Here is a 19,266-nt window from a genome sequence, read left to right on the forward strand (position 1 = left end):
ATGGCAGGTACATCTCGCGTTGGTAGATGTCGAGAGAGAGCGGAAGGGGGTGTGTTGCAAGGGGAGGCGAAGCAGTGACTGACTGGCCGGCGGGCGCCGACTCGAGGGCCCAGTGGCGGACCAAGAGACCGAAAAAGACATGAAGGAGAAAGGCCCAAACCTTGGTCTGATGGGGTACGGGGATCAAGATGGGGACCAAGGGCATGGGCATGAACAATCGAATGAGATGGGACGGGAAGGGATAGGGCAGGTCGGAATGGGATGGGATGGGACGGGCATGGCCTCACCCTCTTGTCCCTCCTCTCCATGACCTTCACCGACCCCGTCAGGATACGCGTTGGAGCGGGAGGCTGCAGACAGACCGCTGGACAGGCATGGCCTCGGTATCAAAGTCTTAGGAGACAAGCAACAAACGTGCGTGTCGGTGACATATGACACAGAGGAACTAGCTAACGAACACAAGGTAAGAAACAGGGCAACGGAAGAGAACGAGAGCAGGGTCGACGGGGCTATGCTTCGCCCTGCATGGGGCAAGTGTCGAAAAAGCCAAGTTGAGGATGTCCAATGGCAGAGAAACGAACCACCTTTTGGCTTCCGGGAATTGAACGACAAGGCGCGCGTCGATGCGGCGACGGGGGGGGAAAGAGAGACGAAAGCGCAAAAGGTAGCGAGATGTGGTGACAGAAAAGACCGGAAATCAATAGGAAAGTGACCAAGTGGCCTATCGCTCAAAGGAGGCACCCGAAGAACCAAAGTAGACGAAAGAACCGAGAAGTGTTAGTCGGCCAAGTCCAGGTCTAACGACGTCCTAGACGGTTGATAGCAATTGCATCGTTACAGGGACGAATACAATTGGGGGAGGGGTGGGTGGTTGAAGGCGCGCGAGGCTAAAAAAGGGTGGACGTTTTCGTTACATTCTGCCAAAGCGAGAGCGTGAAGTCTGCACTCTTTTGGATGGACAGAGACGTTGATGATTGGGTTAGGGAGACAGAGAGAGAGGGAGATTCTCCACAAAAGCACATGGCATTTCGCAGTTCAGCTATGGGAACCGCTACTAGGTAGGGACCGGCTTGGGATGGAGAGGGAGAGGGAGAGAGCAAATGTGTGCGTGGTTGGTTGTGTGGGTTGGCAGTGACAGCGACGTGGGGCCCGGAGGGACGGAGAGATAGAGGACGCACGAGACATTGGCCATTGATGCGTGCGGCCTTATCTCTGTCCATTCCGGGGCGGGAGAATTAGAAAGATGCTACGAGACGGAAATACATAATGATAAATGGGCAAATCACGTCTCATATATTTCACCTCACTCTCAGGTCCCGCGTCTCCTCATCCCTCGTCGCTTGTTCCGTAGCGGGTAAGATAGCCTGCACCCGCCTGGCCTTGCGTGAGCGTGTGTGTGTGTGCGTGCCCCTCCCCCCTCCCAGCAAGCTCCGCAGTCCGGTGCTCCACTCAGCTGCAAGATCCGAGTCGGCGGTACTCGGGCGAAACTTCGGACCCACCCTCTTTCACTACCATTGTGCAGCTTAGTCACCGCCTTGCATCCCTACGAGCGCTTGTAGCGCACTGGTATACCTACACAGTACAGCGGTACCGCCTTCCCGCAGTCTGCCAGACTGCCTAGGTAGGTGCCTATGGTGCAAGAGCGGGCCCCACCCCTTTAGAGAAGTGGCTCCCATTACCTTATAGAAAACTTGGCGGTAGTCGCTTCAGGACTAGCGCCGCAGTACCTATAACGTAACAGTTGGATATTGCCGAGTCAGACTTCGCTACCTCTTCTCTTTCGTTCATTCTCCTCACTTCTACCTTTCCGTACAGCCCGCGCTTCGTTACGCGACGGCAACACTTGCGCTGATATCGCTGTTGCGCGGACCGCACCCAACCTTGTGATACCACCAGCATGTCCAACGTCGGTCGCATGCAGCCTGATGAACAAACTGCTAATGGCTGGCATGCTACAGTAGTGTACCAGCAACAGCCCCCTTCAAAGACCCGCTAATCACCCAAGCAACCCCTCGGAGGAGGGATACTCTTGCGACGCAACGTCCAACATGGGGGCCACCGTCAACATCATCATCCCTCATCCATGAGCCCAGGAGCTGCTAAGACATATGCACTTCAACGCCGAGTTTGAGCGCACATAGACGCGAATTCACCACCGCCATCCTCGGAGCGCTGTTGCTTGCTTGGAAGCATGCCACGTGAGCTGCCAGAGGAACCAGACACCCAGACCAGACCATACCAGAGCTGTGGTTTCCGTTACATACGAGCACAGTCACGGCCACCGATCGTCCAACAAATGACACGACGGATGGGCTTCTATATGCCACGCTAAAATCACCGCCGGTCCGCCGTTGCGCCGCAAGGTCCCTGAGGCACTATCGCCCCTGTCCTGTCACCTTCCTTTCCCCCCTCTCCGCCTGGTCCTGCTGTCTCCATCGAATCCAACTCTACGCCGTCGGTGACTCGGTCCACACGACTGTTTTCTTCCACCGACATGCCACACACGAGGACTCGAGACCAAGGACGCAGGCGCGCAACCTGCCTCCGATGCCATTTGTTCTCAGTTGTGCTCGACACCCAAGAGACACTCGGCAGGCGCTGCGCTGTATCCGTGTTGCAGCCCCAAACAGAGGGCGGTTCAGGGGCTCGGGAACTCCAACCACAGGTTTTCGAGGAAAAAGCCAAAACCAGATCTGGTGGACCAGCCCTCAGTTCTTGGTAACGCGGGGTTGCGGGGCACTTGGTCTCCTGCGAATCATCGGCCCTGTTTCGCTGCTCATCATGCCAACCATGCAAATCTCACAAAACTGGATATCGATTTTGTCCTGCCGTCGGCATCACACACGACGCACGCATGCACGCACAGGCGAGCAACGCGACCAGGGCCTAAAAAAACACTCACAACCATCCACCAACAAGTCTATCCATATATTATCCATGGTCTTGGCTAACCCACACCACTAGGTACGCTCATCCTGCCGCCACCTTGGACCAAACGGCATTCTTGCCAACCTCTCTTACCCAATATCATCCGGTTTATCTTGAGTCCAAACTGCCACGTCGGCTCACCTGCCGAAAAAAGCCCCCAATCGACCCTCGTGCTCAGCCGCCTTCTGACCTCTCGCGACAGAATGACCATTTTGACAACCTCCCAAGACTGATTGGCATTCTTCTCCCACCCTCCCTTGCGGGAACCCCCCACAAATCCCTGCATTCTGCGTCTCCCGACCGCCTCGCCTCAACAATCCGCAAGCCACAAGCCGTTCCCAAGAGACACGTCCCCCGTGCGTGGGGGACTACTCCATACGTCGCGCCGCATTGTAGACTCTCCCACCTATCACACCCTTAACCCAGCAGCGCCTAAAATATACAGGGGTCTTCGACCTGCCCAGCCGGTACTTACGTCATTGAACTCCAAATTCCGCTAGACTCACGATGCCAGCCCGGCGGCTCTATCGCTAGCGTTTCCGGGGGCCGTCGGGCGGTGCAGGAGGCGTACGAGCTCCTACCAAGTTGGACGTCGAGTCATCAACTGCCTATTTCTTCCATGCGGCAGCTCCCGCCAGGTGAAGATGTAACCTGGCTGTCCCTTCTGCGGCCTGAGGCCACGAGATCAAAATAGGCATTTCCATAACCATAACAGCAGTTCACATGTGATGTGGCAGAAAATAACACATCGCAAACATTGCTGCAACTGGTAGTCGTGTGGTTTCTGCGATCTTGAGGCATAGGCCCATCCCTTCCACTTGCGATTCGACAATGCCACAATGGCTTGCCTTGCTACACTCGGAGGGCTTTGAATCTCCGTGTGCCACTGCTGCCACGATTGCCGCTGGCTAAACAGCATATTGAACCAGATTTGCAAAGGAAATCGCATCAAATTAGGTCGTGTTCACCGCTCTGCTTCCAAGTAGCACTAACGCCAACCTTAAACCGGTGAACAACTATCCTCAGGATAAGGTGCTGCTAGTTGATCTTAGGTTTGCAATTGGTCATCGAATCCAGCGATGCATCGAGGGCGGCCTGGGCGTGTTTGACCTACCCTACTCGGTCGCTCTCGATGCTCAAGCAAACAGGTCTCGGGTGATGCGAATCCAATAAGAGGAGGGGAGGGGCGACAACGTCCACTAGGAGGTGGGAAGGGGCCGGCGCTCTACGTCCCGCACATGATGCACTCATAAGGGCATGTCTGCTGATATTTGCAGGTCCATCCGATTCGCACTGCGTCGATCTTCGACTCAGTTATGGCAACAAACAGATTCACCTTGGGTCTTGAAAGTGTTTCTCGTATGGGGGGCACATTGTGATTGTATAGCCCGCCAACCCATGTGGACTTTTACTCAAGAACCATACAGACCTCTTCGTAAACTCCCTCTGTCGGATTTGATGGACTATTAATCGGGATATTCATCCGGAAACGTCCAGTCCTCACGAATCCCAGCCTTTCATAAAAGGGCACAGCGTCTGTCGTACTCTCGAGGAACACGGGGAGGCCCTCGGCCCTTGCGACCTCCGTAACAGCTTTCATCAACGCCGTTCCTACGCCGCGCCCTCGGAACCGGGAGTCGGTGCAGAGGAAGGTAAGATCTAAATGGAACCATCGGGCATCTCCGGCCTCCCGGCGCCAAACACGCCGGTCCGGCGGAGGAGACCCATGAAACGTTAGCATTTGAGATTCAATACTAGCGCCCTTGCGTCGTAGATGGGTTGCAGACGTTCCATCCGTACGTGGCATTGAAAATGGGAACAAAAAGTGTGGTTCCCGCGGAGATGTCACCGAAATGACAATCAGCAACCTGGCGTTCTAGAAGCGGAACAAAAACAGCCGATGGCCTGGGATCTGGCTTTCTCGGGAACCCGTTGGGCGGAGGTGGGCCCACACGTGTTTGCAAACACCGAGGTCGGAGCCGACGACAAGGTTTGGGGCGCGCCATGAACATTGATCAGACAGATACGGCACCAGCGGCGCTCTCGGAAGGGGGGCAGGCAAGATATGGATACCGGTTACGGCAGGTAGAGGGGGATGGGGATGGGGAAGGGTGGATGCCTATCGAACGACACGAGTTTCCCCGAAAATTTCACGTAATGGGAAATACCGGGATCGGGGAGCAGACGGGGTGCGATAATGGGAAGAAACCGCCGGTGTGCTTGGGATAGATGGTATATCCGACGAGCGAGAGGCAGACGTGCTTTTAGATCACAGTGCAGACGTGCGGCAAGAGAAGGAAAGGACCGAAATCGACTCACGGAGAAAAGGCCGCGAACCCATCAACTTCCTGCGTTCTGTCGATGCGGCGGAGTCGTAGGCGGCGAGATACTCTCGGTTCGCCGAGGCAGGCCACTCTTCCCCGTCTTCGTCATCGTCGCTCTCCGTTTGTTGGCCATGCTCCAACTCCTCCGCTCCTTCCGCTCGCTGCTGGTGGTGGTGTTGATGCGAAAGGAGAGCATCGCCCACGTCGAGCTGCCGCCGCGCATCCGCTGTGGTCCTCCCCGACTCTAAGCGTCGCGAGCCGAGAGCGGGTTCCGACGCGGACGTCGGCGGTGAAGGGAACGGAGGAGAAGCGTGTGGATGGCGACGGCGGCGAGGTCGGACAATGTCCCATTTCGCAAAGGAGGCGACTGTGCTGCTGCTGCCGCCGCCGCCGCTGCAGGGTGTATCCGATGACGAGCCGGCCCTGGGGTTGGACGTAGACTCGGGATCCGCGCCGTTGGCTCGGGCGACGAGGATCCGCGGCGGGCGGTACGCGAGGTGGTCGAGGGCGTCGGAGATGAGGTGTTCGTGAAGGTCGGCGAGGGAGGCGGGCGTGGGGAATTGGAGGGGGAGGAGGGGGTTGGAGGACATTGAGGATATGTGTATCGACGCTATTGCAGGGGCCTCGGAGGGGTCTGGGGGGCAGATTGCGAACATCTTGACTGGATTGCGATGCCGATTGTGAGCTGGGTTTGTCATGGTGAGTGAGTTTGGGCTTGGGGCGTTTTGAGTAGACGTGAGGTGAGGAGACGGGCAGGTCATGTGACGAGTATCAACTGCCAATGAGACTGCTTGAGGGAGACGTTTCTGTGACCTTGACACCGTACGTCGTGATGGAGTCGAGTACTATAAAGCTTTGGTGACTGTATTCTTGGGCGTAATGAAAACGCACGGCTTGTCATGGAGACCTCGAAACATTAGCGATGTGCTTGCACACCGTGCTTTTGCGTGTATGGCCAGTATACATACGATATAAAAGTAGGCAAAGGAAGGAATCATACTCACACACCGTCGGAAAAGGGGGATTAACTTAATTATGGTCATTAGTGTTGGATGAGCTGGAGATACCGTTCGGCAAGTTGCATCTAAGTCGCTTCGTTATGGCTAGGACTTGAATACGCGAAGCGGTGATGCTTGTTTATAACGAGTATTCACTCGAAAGATATAAGGTGCGCAGCTGGATGAAGTCCACGGCGTTGAACAGAGTCGTCGTCTTGCCGTCCACATTCGAGAGTCCGATCTGGGACGTGGCTGATGTGGTTGCCGGAGGTCCTTGATAACGACAAGGTTCTCTCATTGACACCGTTGTGGGGTTGGTTGTCTGATCATGTTGTTGTTGGCCCAGATATATGTTTTGCCGGTATAGCCTCACATAGTATAGGAGAAGACATGGCTGGACTGGAACAGAGTGAAGGAATCCAGGTCATGGAGTTTTACTAACCCAAGCGCGCTTGCCAACAACCATCGGTGCCGGCGGTATCCCTCATGCGCGTGTCATCGTGAGGATTACCTGCTTCTAGATGTTCTCTTGCCTTGCCAGCTTTACATGACCAACCCGCCTCAAGCTCTACCTCAGAAACGTTCATGCTTTTGGGAGCACATTCTTGATGGAACTTGGCTTCGGTATCATGATATATTAGAGCGCCAATTTTAGGAGCCAGCAGCAGCTGGGGCCAGTCTTGTACCAGTCCTAGAGTGCCCTTCAAAGACAACATGACCTCATTCACGGCCATGCTGCCGGGCAAGGCGGACAAACGGTACCAGACATTGAAAAGTTGCCGGGAAGAGATGCCGGAACCTCAAAACAGCAGAAACAACGCCCTCGCGGTAGCCCTGAACCTCCCTCATAAACCCCATCACCGCTCTGTCCTTGCTGTCCTTCTACTCCGACTTCTGCTCCTCCGTGTACGTCCGTCCATCCGTCCCCATCTTGCCAATCACCGGCTCCAGCAGCAACGGCAACACCTCGGCCGCGTCCCTCCCAAACGCAAAATCCCCCGGCTTGACCTGGAGCATCTGGACCCCGTCCTCGGCCTCGGGGTTGACGGTGCACACCCGCGCGCCGGCCTTGTGCGCCTTGTGGATGTACCCGGCGGCCGGCCACACCTTGGCGGACGTGCCGACGACGATCATGAGGTCGACCTTGCCCTCGTCGATCCACGCGTCGACGCCGCTGAGCATCTCGCCGTCGAGGTTTTCCCCGAACCACACGACGCCCGGGCGCAGCAGCCCCGTCTTGCACGACGGGCAGTGCGGGAGGTCGGCGTCGTCGATGCGCTTGAGCTTCTTGGTCGGGTCGAGAAGCGGGAGGGTTTGAGAGGGGTCCTTGACGTCCTCCGAGGCCGGGGCGAGGGCCGGGCAGAGCGGGTCCAGGGTGTTGTTGCGCTCGACGTAGGCGCATGCCGAGTTGGCGCACTTGATGTCAAAGAGGCTTCCGTGGAGGCGGCGGAGCTGTTCCATCTTGTGTCCCGCCCGGGGCGAGAGATCTGGGCCGTGTTAGCCGGCTGGCTCGTGCCACGTACATCTTTCGAAAAGCATCGTCATCTAAGACTGGGTTTCACGGCAGGTCCTCTCACCATCGACGTTCTGCGTCAGGCACAGAAAGTCTGGGTTCTTCTCCGCCAGCGCGGCCAGGGCGTAGTGCGCCGGGTTCGGCTGCGCGTTGAGCGCCATGTGCCTGCGGTACGCGTAAAATAGCCAGACGAGCCCCGGGTCGTTGCGGAAGGCGTTCATGGTTGCGAGTGCTGTGGCGTCGTGTTTGCGCCAGAGCCCGCCGGCGCCGCGGAAGGTCGGCAGGCCGGAGGAGGCGGAGAGGCCGGCGCCGCAGAGGGCGAGAATGCGCTTGCTGGAGCGCAGGGCCTCGTGGAAGGCGGCGACGTCGTTGTGCGGGGCCATGGCGGCGAAGGAGATCCTGCGGTGGAAGTCTGGCGCGGGTGTCAGTGGGATGTGGCTGGAGCTGGGTGTCGGGGTCTGATGAGACGTACTGGGTTGCTTTGGAGGGTTTAGAGGGCGCGGAAGAGTGTTTCTGACCGGATTGCACGTGTTGTAGCCGAGATTGACGATGTTGCGTCTCATCCTTGGGTGTTGCTCGATCTTTATATCAAAAGTCAACAAATGCAACCTAGGTTGTGTTGGCCATCAGGCGTCCGCAGGCAGACACGCTGCAGGCACAATACAACTCGAAGGATTGTTTGCAGACGACTGAATCCCCCGATGTAATTGGATCGTTGGATTGAAATCGGTGCCTAACAGCGATGAAGATGATTGGCTTATTGCACGTATCTTCAGTTGGAAGATGAAGTACTTTCGTTGTGTAAGTAAGGCAAGGTAATGTGCTGTGAGGTGTTGAAGTGGAGCACCGGAATCGATTTCTCCACATGCCAAGGTGTAAAGTGAGTCTTTGACCGAGACGGCGTGACATCATACCTAGACTACACCGATCATTGTCAATACTCACTGATCTCACCACAAGCATCCTCTCAATGACTTGAAGGTCTACAGAGCATATTCATATTGAACAGTTTCGCACATGCTCACCGCACACTCACATGTCGACAAGCTCGTAAACCCGCAGTCGATTTCACAATGCAAAAGGAAGAATATTGTCATGAAACTGGAGCTACGGCTCCTGAGATTTTGTCTATCTCTGTCTATAATGTAACCAATCGCTATGCCCTTTTCTATGCACCCAAGTCATATCATCAACCCCGTCCTATGTACATCGTTCCCCAGTAATTCCAAGTCGTGAGAAAGCGCTCATCCCTAGCTTAGTTCTGGAGGACGTAGCGGTAGCGGGCCTTGCCCTCCTCGAGGTCGACGATGGCCTGGTTGGCCTCGCTCATGGGACGGACCTGGATCCAGGGCTTAACGCCCTTCTTGGCGGCGAGCTCCCACATCTCGCGGATCTCGTGGGGGGAGCCAATCAGGGAGCCGGTGAACTTGACGCGGCGCATGACGAGGGGCGCGGGCGCGATGGTGTAGGCACCGTCGTCGGGCATGCCGACCTGGACGAGGGAGCCGTCGAGCTTGATGAGGTTGAGGTAGTCCTGCATGGGGACCTTGGAGGAGGAGACGGTGGAGATGACGAGGTCAAAGGTGTTGGCGTACTTCTTGGCCCAGTCGCCCTCCTCGGCGGTCGCGATGTAGTCGTCGGCGCCCATCTTCAGGACCTCGTCGCGCTTGTCGGCCTTGCGGGAGATACCGACGACCTTGTCGGCGCCGAGGGCCTTGGCGAGCATGATGGCCATGTGGCCAAGACCGCCGACACCGCTGACGGCGACGGTCTTGCCGGGGCCGCAGCCGTGGTTCTTGAGGGGGAGTAGACGGTGACACCACCGCACAGCATGGGCGCGGCGTAGGCCGACTCAAGACCGTCGGGGATCTTGACGACGAAGTGGGAGGGGCAGCGGTGGTACTTGGCGTGGCCACCCATGGCCTTGCCGCCGTTGTAGTGGAAGGCGCCGTAGGTGTGGACGGACTTGGGGCAGTACTGCTCGTTCTTGGTTGCGCAGGGCTCGCAGTCGCCCTGGCGGCCGAGGCAGGAGTCGGACTGGGCACCGACACCGACGCGGTCACCGACCTTGATGCCGCCCTCGGCCTTGGAGCCGACGCGGACGGCAACACCGACGATCTCGTGGCCGACGCAGACGGGGTAGGGGCGGGGCCCCAGCCGGAGCGCAGGACGTGGATGTCGGAGCCGCAGACACCGGAGTGGGTGATCTGGATGTCGACGTCCGTCTCCTCCCAAGGCTTGGGGTCGTACTGCTGCCAGACCATGTTGCCCTCGGACGACTTCTCGTCAAGGCCAACCCAGCCCTCGAACTTGTAGTCGGTAGCGGCCATTGTGATTATGTCTTGTTGTGAAGGTGGAAAAAGATGAGGGGTATCTGAGGGTAGGTTGGGTGTAAAAGGTGACGATGTGATATAAGTGAATAGGGAATTTGTCTGTGCCACCAAAAAAGATCACCTCAGAAGCGGGAGCAGCACTCGTCTTTTAAGCCTTGGGTCGACCATCTTGCAACACATCTTAACTCCTAAAGTCATCGGCGAAAAGAGGGATTAACGCCGTCGGTCGTCGTCGTCCAAGGAACAGTGAAGTTGGACATGGAATCCGCGCATCGGGAGAAAAAACTGCAACGCGAGTGGGGTCAAACAGCGGGAACGAACTGGGAAGAGATCGGTGACTCTCAGATGGGCCTAAGTGCGGCTCGATGCCGCGGCTCAAAGATCGGTAGGAACAAACAAGGGGGGGGGGGGGGGGGGGGGCCGTTGACCGGGCGGTGATGCGAAGCGTCGTCGTTTGGGCGTCTGGGTAGCGGCGCGGTGCGGGACTTTTCCAGTTTTCTAGAGAGAACATCAAAGAAGGTCGGGATGCGTTGTCATGATTCGTCGGGCCGGCATAGGTAGGAGGGGGTCCAGGTGTCCCGAGTGGGTAAACTCTGAAATCTGGCTTAGAAATCGTGAACGTTCTTGGTCCCGGGTTAGGGGTGGTTTGGGCGGAAAGGGACAAAACACGGGAACAGTGAGCGGCTCTTGACTGGGTCCTGGCTGTGCGCTTTTCAGACGGCGGTTGAGACTCTCCGACTGCGTTCCGGGACGAGGCGGAGAAGGGGGAGAAGGGGGGGGGGGTCCAGACTGCGTGCATCGTTTACACGTCGACATTGGCAGGGCGGCCACCGATAACGAAGTTCAGGGATCCTTCTTGGCCGCGGTTCCCGACTAATCGTGATGTTTTGATGTCATCGACTCCAGTATTCTCCGGCATTTGGGCGGCATCACACCGCAACTGAGGGGCGAGGAGGGAAAGGGAAAAATGGAGTTTCTGTTCTGCGGCGTTTGGGAAAATCTCAAAAGCCTTTTTTCCCATCCCCCCAGGGAACCCTGTTCTATCCCCTTCCTCCAAGTGTCAGTTCGAAAAACAGGGCGGATGAACTTCGGCATCCATTCGAAAAGCCAACAATCCCATCCATGGTTTCTGTCACCGAGCGAGTAAGGCATCTGGGCGACTTTGCTGGTCTTGGCGACTTCGTTGCCCTATGCGGGTTCCGGGCCTTACGTCAACTGCGGGCTCTTTCCGTGGCGTTGGTGTCGGCCTTCGCCGCACTCTTTCTTGTGTGTTCTGGTCAAGCTTCTAGAAAACGTGCTTTTTTGTGGGGACCCGTTGTCAAAGTCTTCTGCCGTGCAGGGGCCACCAGCAGGTCACCTCGATCCCGTCGTCAACGGCCATTCCAGTTGTTTCTGCTCTGCGCGTCTCGATTGACTGCTGCACCATACTTAGTACTTGGCACTGGAGAAACCGTCGAGATATTGTGCCCACCTTCTGCAAACTCAATCTTCCATCGGCCACGGCTGTTGAGATGACGGCTTGATTCCTCCGGTAGAAGGTGGGACATTCGCTCACCGATGCGCCGTTATCGTGGTCCAGGGTCCCTTCCGGAGCCCGGATCGCAGCTGACTGCCTTTGCTGACTTGTCCGGACTTATCTCGCCGAGAAAAAGAACAAAGAATAATCAAGGATGAAAGGTACCTCAAAACAATTGTGGAAACTGCCATGGACTCCGGTTTCATGCATTCGCTCTCGTGCCGCTACCGCTACACCGTTTCTTTGCAAGATGCTACTTTGCGAATGCCGTCCTTCAATTCCGCATTCCCGCTGTTACCGCGGCTGGCGTGAGCAGCTTGGCTGGCGGCCGCCGGGATGTCACCCCTCAAGTGGCTAGAACGTCCTTCAAAGTTAACTTTTCGGTTGGGTTGCGCAAATAACGATTCAGCAGGCCCCTATCTCCGCTCCATCAGATCCGGCATTCCCGGCAGGGAAGCACCCGAAACTCTCTTTAACAACTCGTAATCCTATCCCGCGTCTGGGATGCGGAGGCGTGGCGCTTGCTTTTCCTCCGTTCTCCGGGTTGTAGAGCTGGGGATTGCATTCAACCACTGCATGTCTACTGATACGGCGAACGCGTTATCAACGTTGAAACTGCTTTTCTTATCATAGTAGCATACGTGCTGTTCTGCTTTCGTGCCAGGTGCCCACCCAACTGGGCAGATGAACTTCTCAAGGAGAAATAACGTCAACTGGGCTATCGGGCTGAAGAAAAGTGCGCCGCCATCTGATATCTTACAAGATTCCTTCATCGACTCTCAACCACAATACATACATTTTGTCAGATAAAAGGCAAACCAGGTGAACTTACAGGCTTCTCCTGTTGTATGATACTGATTTTGTTATTCTCACACTCTTTATTTGACATTTCAGGGCGGTGCTTTCTTTCTGTATTAACAGAAACCGGCACGTTTTATTTTACCCCCATCCAGGATGGGACCGGCGCGGTGACCGGCGGCCGCGACATGCACGCAATTCGTTCCTTGGTTTCTTGACAGACGCCCCGGTGACAGCTGCAGGATGTGCAATATCGGCAGGACGATCAGCGCGGCAGGTTCGAAGGATTACGGTAGAAGAAAAAGTTGTTCCTCAGTACCTCATGAGTAAGTGTTTCGCCACCGACCCCGGCCGGTTGGCCACACATGACGGAATCGACATCATCATGCGCCGTACCTGCATTTCCTCTCCGAGATCCTGCATGCTGCATTGCCGGCACACCACCCACACACACACACACACACACCCCTACACAGCTGCAACGGCTCGGCGGTACCCGGCCCCACAACGCCGTAACTCTGTTCTTTCCTCCGGAGCTTTTTTGGGGAAGGAGACGGAACACAGCGGGGGTCCATCTGCTCCTTTTCGCCCCTAATGCCGAGAGGATTCCTCCCGCGTCCGGACCACTCGACTATGACAAGGACGGCGCCGAGGGAAACCCCAAGATTGCTCTTACAACAAATAGCCCGGTCTAGGACTTCTCATCTCCACCAGACGACAGGCCCGCAACTCGATTTTACCGAGACAACAGGAGATTAGGAACCGCCTCGCCTCTTCCGCTCTTCGCAGACGATCCTGCTTTCCCCACCGCTTGCCACCGTCGTAGCTCCGGCCCGAGAAAGCACACACTCTCGAATTAGACGCCAGGCAGCCTGGCCCCCCTTCGCTCTCATCAACGAACATTGATCAATACGGGCAACAAGGGTCCCGGAGAAAATCACGGCTGGGGCAGCCGCCGGGAGGGGGATGTAGGAACTTTGGCTTTCATTGGATGGCGCAAGCGGCATCGACGCCTCCCGTATTCCCCATGCCCGTGGAGTGTGCAACGATGCCAGGCTGCCACCAACGCCCTGACAACCCGGCAACGGGGGGAAGATCCAGTTTGATTGCCCCGTGTTCCTTCGGCTAGCCTCCGTATACGGTCGAACTCGCCCAGCTCGCGAGTCAAATGAGGCCAGCAAGGCTGGGCGAGAGAACCAAGACCGCCATGGAGCCATGCCAATACTATCTATGTAAGGTCGCCCGCTTGTTGGGAGTCATGATCCCGCAGGGAGGCGCAATCTCGGTGTCCGCAGGGCGTGCGGCCTTGGCCCAAGCGAGTTTGATTGCCTACAAGACTTTTTTTTCTTTGTGTTGCTTCCATCGCACGATGACAACTGCACGGTACTTTCCTCGGACCGCCCATCGCTCGTGGTTGGTACCAATAGGACTGGAGGAAACAGCCCGAGGCACGTCAGAACCGCACGAGGCATTTTAGGCTGTCGCACCGTAGTGTACATAGTGCTATGTAGGCTGCAGCTGGCTGCAGGCCCCCCCCCCCCCCCCCCCCCCCCCCAATGTGAGATGTCCCCCCGTTGAGTTCGCCTGCTGGGCTCGCTTGGGGAGACGGGGACGCGGCGCACGAGGTGGAAATTAGGTCCGAATAAGGTAGAGCGCGGGAACCCTGGGGCCGGCCCCCTCTCCTCTTTCAGCCAAACGCCCAATCCTCCATGTGCGAAGTGGGGCCCCGTCGACGCTCCTTAACTTCCAAAACACGGCGAAATTACACCATCTCTGTTATTCACACTGCCAAGGCATCGCGTCGGTTTCATCAAAGTCGGATACCGGTCCAAGACCACGCACGGGATGCCACTCATCAAAGGTAGTGTAAAGCGCGCAGATGTTTGTCAAGCTTTTTGATTTCAACTTGTCTGACTACCTTGGCAACATGGCCAAAGGTATCCTCCAACTGTCTCTCAGGTATCATAGTCCGCAACCAACTTCTAAACCACCTCGATCCGAAATGCAATGCCCTCAATGCTTACATGTTCCCATTGTCCCTTTCCTCCCCTCGCGTGAATACAAAACACCTCGAAATTCGCAAGGCCGTCGCGGTAAGCAGCATCCTCCCCAGGATCCAAGGAAGACGCCGCGGAGAGCGTGATCATTAAAAGTACCAAATTAAGTCAAGGTTGGCCTCGACTGCTCCGTCAAAGATCCCTTAGGGGTCTCGCGTAACTCAGTCGTGATAAGGATCGTGGTTGAAGGTTAAGAGTTGTGCAATCCGCTCTCCATCGACGGAATGATTTTTTCTTGCGTTGTCTTTATGCGCATGTACGGTCGTTGATCTGGGGTTCCAGAGGACCTGCTTACAGCAGGAAGGTGAAGAACAGGCCGGCGGCACCGAGAGCAAGGTTGGCCTTGGTCGCGAAGCCAGAGTTGGCGGAAACGGTCGAGGGAGCAGAGCTGGCGCCGGCAGAGGTGCCGGAGGCGGCAGAGTTAGAGTCGGAAGAGCCGGTGGCGGTGGAGGAGGCCTCCTCGGTGGCAGAAGCCTCGCTGGAGGCGGTGGAGGAGGCGGAGCTGGATCCGGAGGCGGTGACGGTGCTCATGGTGGTCTTGGAGGAGTCGGTCTTGGTGGCGGTCTTGCTGGCGGAGGAAGAAGTGTCGTCGTCGCTGCCACCGTCGGTCTTGACGACGATGGACTCCCAGCTGCCGGAGCGGTCGCCGTAGACGTACTCCTTGGCGCCCTTCTTGCCCTGGTTGCCCTGGTAGTCGGTGATGGTGATGCTCTTGTAGTAGGCGTTGAAGGGGGCCTTGGAAAAGTCGGTGTAGCCGCCAGCCCACTCGACGGTGCCCTTGGGGGCGTCCTTGCGGCCAGCGACCCAGGTGCCGATCTTGACCTCCATGGGAGTCTGGGGGAACATGGCACCGCCCTTGGCGTCGGCGTACTTGAGCTCGCGGACGAGAGCGCCGTCGATGAGCCACTTGACGGAGTCCTGGGTCCAGTCGATGGTGTAGGTGTGGTAGTCGTTCAAGGGGTTGCTGACGGGGTGGTAGGCACCACGGTCGTAGGTGCTGGTATCACCCTTGCCGAAGTAGTTGGTCTGGACCTGCTCGTTGTCGCCGCCAACCCACTCCCAGTCAATCTCGTCGAGGTCGTCCGACTGGAGGACGACGGAGGTGACAACACCCTGGCCGGGGGAAGCCTTGAGGACGACATCGATCTTGCCGAAGAAGATGTACTTCTTGGAGGCCATGGTGGGAGCGTCCGTCTCCTTGTTGATGGCGAAGAGGGCACCGCCATCCTCGAACTTGACGGCGGTACCGTCGAGCTTGCGGAAGACGGAGTCATCGTTGCCCTTGGTGAAGTCGACGCTCACAGACTTGCCCAGAGCGGGATCGGCAGGGCAGTCTGCGGGACCAGTCAGCAAATCTGTTCCGCGGCAAAACGAAACCAGCCCTCGGTGACGGTGACTAGGAGTACATACCCTTCTTGGTAGGATCGCAGGTGGTGAAGGTCTGGGCAGAGACCAGCGAGGTGGTGGCAAGAGCCACGGTAGCGACGGAGAGGATCTTGGAGAACATTGTTGTTGCTGTGACTTGTTTACGTCTACCGGGTAAGAGAAGAATGTTGTCTGGAAGGAGGTGCCGGGTAGATGGACCAAATAAGTATCAGAGGCTTGAAAGAGGTATTAAAAGGAGGCTGGCCGGTTGCTGGAGCTGGAGGCTTGCGGGTGGCTTGGGGAGCGACAGTGGTGGAAATAATGCCGATTAACGAGAGACTGGCAAATAAGGTAAGAAAAGGTAAGAGAGGAAGCTCGTGGGGAAGCAAAGTAGGAGGAGGTGAGGAAGAGGTAAAGGATGAGAGACACACGAACGGGGGAGATGGTTTTATTAGTCTCGACGAGGTGAGGCACAGCAACGCCCAGCAGGGTATCCAGGCAGCACAAGACAAGAAAAGAACCACTTCTACGTAGTAGCAGTAGTGCCATTACATGGCAGCAGGCAATACGGTGACAGCAGGTACCATGAGCAAGCAGGCCAGGCCAACTGCGCGCTCTCTCCTCTCTCTTCCCTCCCTTCTTTGGCCCACAGGAGGGGACGGCATGTCCCCATGGTCCACGCTCCATAGGACGGGCGAATCAATACGACCTCGTACCTTATTCAGGACCCTGCGCCTGCTTGATGTCCTGGCACCCTGGTACTGACTGGGGGGTGGTGGTGGTGGTGGTGGTGGTCATCGACCAAGCCTGTTCAAACCATCGGCTACCCCTGGACCACTTGGCTCTTCAAGGAAAGGCTAGGTTGACCGGGGTGACGGAGCGCGACCGTTCATTTTGTCCCAGGGCGGGCGGGCAATTCGGCTCCTGCTCTGGTGTGAGTGTGTGTGAGCGTGCAGGAGCAGCTGCAAGTGTGTGAAGTAGGAGTCGAGACTTGTGAGTGGCGGCGTGACCAGGAAAAAAAGGGACATGGACTCGAAGTGGGCTTGGATCAGGGGGGGTAAAAGACACTGGTGGGCTGCTTCTTGATCCAAAGTCCCCAAAGGATTAATTTGCAGTTGCATAGACGACCAATGAAAGAAGCAGGATTCTGTCACTTTGCCCGAAGAAGAAAGGCACCGAGTGGAGTGGCGCTGCTTTCTTTCTCGGCCGGGATCTCCTTTCCGTAAGGCAGAGAGGGCGGTAGGGCAGGGTACCGTTTGCAAGTTGAAGTAGTATACATGGTACCCAGAAGCAGGACTGGAGTGGCGGTACACAGCGAGCCGGTGGTGGTGGTGGTGATGTTGTTGTTTAGTTGGTGAAAGAGCAAGGATGGGAACGGATGGGAAAAGAGAGGGAAGAAAGGCCTGCCGTCCATCTGTTCCTGCGTTCCTGATGGATCTCGGATCGCTGGGAGTTGAGCACGCACTGCAGGACGCCAGACGGCCCATGCCATTCAGGTCGCTTGCGTCCAGCACGTCCATACCTAGTACCTATGGGTTGGACTATTGCAGCGACGCAGAGAGACAGATGCAGGCACAGCGCCCAGAGACACACTGTCAGACGGTCCTTTCTGGAACTGTATGGAGCACAGAGGAAAGACAGCAGACAGCGGCATCTGGAGTCGGGGTGCTGTACTGTACATAGCTAAGGTACTGTACAGATGTACATGCCCTACATCATTGCGGATAGCGACCCACGGGCAATCAAGCATATTTCCTGGCCAAAGCCACTTGGGACGTTACGTGATCAGCACAAGAAGCGCACGGAAACACGGACACAAACACAACACACCACTCTACCTTCGTATCTGGAGCCCCAGTGGAATTCCACCAGGAGGTCGCAACGATCACCATCGAGGACTCGCTACGTTTCTTTTCCCCCTCGCTGACGTTGCGTTGCCGCCGAACCATTCGTCCGTCTGCCTCCTATCCGGGCCGTTTCCAGCGCATTCCAAGAGCTGCACTGCCCACGAGGCCGAACCATTCCTCGGGGCGGCTTGGAGGCAACGTCAAATGTGTCAGCCAGCTGCTCCGTTCTCGGTCTATCCATCCATTGTCCAGTCGAGCCGCCCGCCTCCTTTGTTTCTGTCTCCCGCATTCCACACCCGCCCGCCGTCCACCACTGGTCGAGCGCGCATTGTCGCCCCGATGTTGACCGAGTGGTCGTTCCCCTTACTCAGAACCTGGACCGCCCTCCTATGTACAGCCTTAGGGCCCATTGAACCGATGAAGAGCTCGTGTTACCCGCTGCTCGGCTACCCAGGCAGGTTTATCCAACTTGATCGAGATGCTCCATTGGGCGGGTACTCTGTACCCCAGGCCAAGATGGAATACCCAAAGCTCCCTTCACATTTAAAAGAAATAAAAGGAAAAGGAAAAGGAAAAGGAAGGCATCGCAGTCAGTGTACGCTGCAGGGGCTCGATGACCAAGACACGGGGCACAGATGAACTAACTGCAGGCTGCCGTCGCATCTTCCATCTGCTGGTGTCTACGGACGACCCGACTCCAGCTTCTAGTCCTGTCTCGCCTGCCGCTGAACGAAAAAGTGGCCAGTGACCCCTGCGACATATCCGTTTTTGCCGGTCCGTGAATGGAGTGTGCACGGTGTTTATGTGTGTGTGTGTGTGTCTCCGTCTCCGTCGTGCCCACACTCTCCGTCAAGTTCAAATTAACCGCTCGCTCGACTCCTACTCGACTCATTAACCCAACCCGACTTGCCCTGGTCAGCCATAACGCAAGAGCCAGTGCAATCCCGGGTCCCCATCGCCCGATGATGGTGCCGTGTCTGGCCGCGTGCCTCCCGCTGCGAGGCCAAACTCTAGCTCGTCCACCGAGGCAGATCTCCCAAAACCTACCGTACCTTAACTTGAGACTTGGTGCCGCAGCATATCGTCAGACCTTGGCAACTTGGCGCTTTAACTTGGTAGGAGACGGTGCTATCGAGAGTATTAGATGACATGTACGTCCAGAGGACCCTGCTTTTAGACTCGCAATACACCTTAGTGGGAGAGAGCGCGCGCGCGCGCATAATTGGGGTGTAAGCAAAGCTGCGCCCAGCTATGCAGGAGACGGAACCTCTGAACGCGGGCTACGCCGAGTTGCGGCCCTTTGTTTTGTTCGGCTTGTTTTCCTCCCATCCCCTGGTGTCTCTTGCGCTCATCTCGGGGCGATCGCCCAACGCTCTCTCTCCTAGCAGCCGCGCTCCTCCCACAGCCGCCTAGAACTTCCAGCCAAGATACTATGCACCGGGCCCCGCGGCCGCTGTCAGCCAACCACAGCCCCCTCGATCCCAAGACTCATGTCATCGAATGGTTGCAATGCACCGTTATCCCATCAAGTCCCATGAGCCCGGGAACCAGACCATCTCTACATCTCTGGCCTATCGCGAACCCGAA

At 56.8% G+C, this 19,266-nt stretch overlaps 4 protein-coding genes across 4 annotated transcripts; all 4 read right to left on the minus strand.

Moving 5' to 3' along the window:
• Nucleotides 1-5,197: 5,197 nt before the first annotated feature.
• On the minus strand, nucleotides 5,198-5,842 carry ColSpa_04350 (uncharacterized protein; the record flags this gene model as incomplete). Its single annotated transcript, XM_049270562.1, has 1 exon — nucleotides 5,198-5,842. One exon carries the CDS (start codon nucleotides 5,840-5,842, stop codon nucleotides 5,198-5,200), a length of 645 nt encoding a protein of 214 aa, XP_049126519.1.
• Nucleotides 5,843-7,132: 1,290 nt separating this feature from the next.
• Nucleotides 7,133-8,146, minus strand: ColSpa_04351 (NAD-dependent protein deacylase; the record flags this gene model as incomplete). The annotated part of the gene is made up of 2 exons (XM_049270563.1): nucleotides 7,133-7,737; nucleotides 7,828-8,146. The coding sequence occupies 2 exons, from the start codon at nucleotides 8,144-8,146 to the stop codon at nucleotides 7,133-7,135; spliced, it is 924 nt and encodes a 307-aa protein (XP_049126520.1).
• Nucleotides 8,147-9,018: 872 nt separating this feature from the next.
• ColSpa_04352 (NADP-dependent alcohol dehydrogenase 6) lies at nucleotides 9,019-10,093 on the minus strand (the record flags this gene model as incomplete). Its single annotated transcript, XM_049270564.1, is given in 3 exon segments — nucleotides 9,019-9,558; nucleotides 9,576-9,848; nucleotides 9,875-10,093. 3 exon segments carry the CDS (start codon nucleotides 10,091-10,093, stop codon nucleotides 9,019-9,021), a joined length of 1,032 nt encoding a protein of 343 aa, XP_049126521.1.
• A 4,665-nt stretch (nucleotides 10,094-14,758) lies between these two features.
• ColSpa_04353 (putative glycosidase crf2) lies at nucleotides 14,759-15,974 on the minus strand (the record flags this gene model as incomplete). Its single annotated transcript, XM_049270565.1, has 2 exons — nucleotides 14,759-15,801; nucleotides 15,878-15,974. The coding sequence occupies 2 exons, from the start codon at nucleotides 15,972-15,974 to the stop codon at nucleotides 14,759-14,761; spliced, it is 1,140 nt and encodes a 379-aa protein (XP_049126522.1).
• Nucleotides 15,975-19,266: the final 3,292 nt, after the last annotated feature.

The sequence above is a fragment of the Colletotrichum spaethianum genome (genome assembly GCF_022836535.1).
Source record: "Colletotrichum spaethianum MAFF 239500 DNA, contig09, whole genome shotgun sequence".
NCBI classification, from domain to species: Eukaryota; Fungi; Ascomycota; class Sordariomycetes; order Glomerellales; family Glomerellaceae; genus Colletotrichum; species Colletotrichum spaethianum.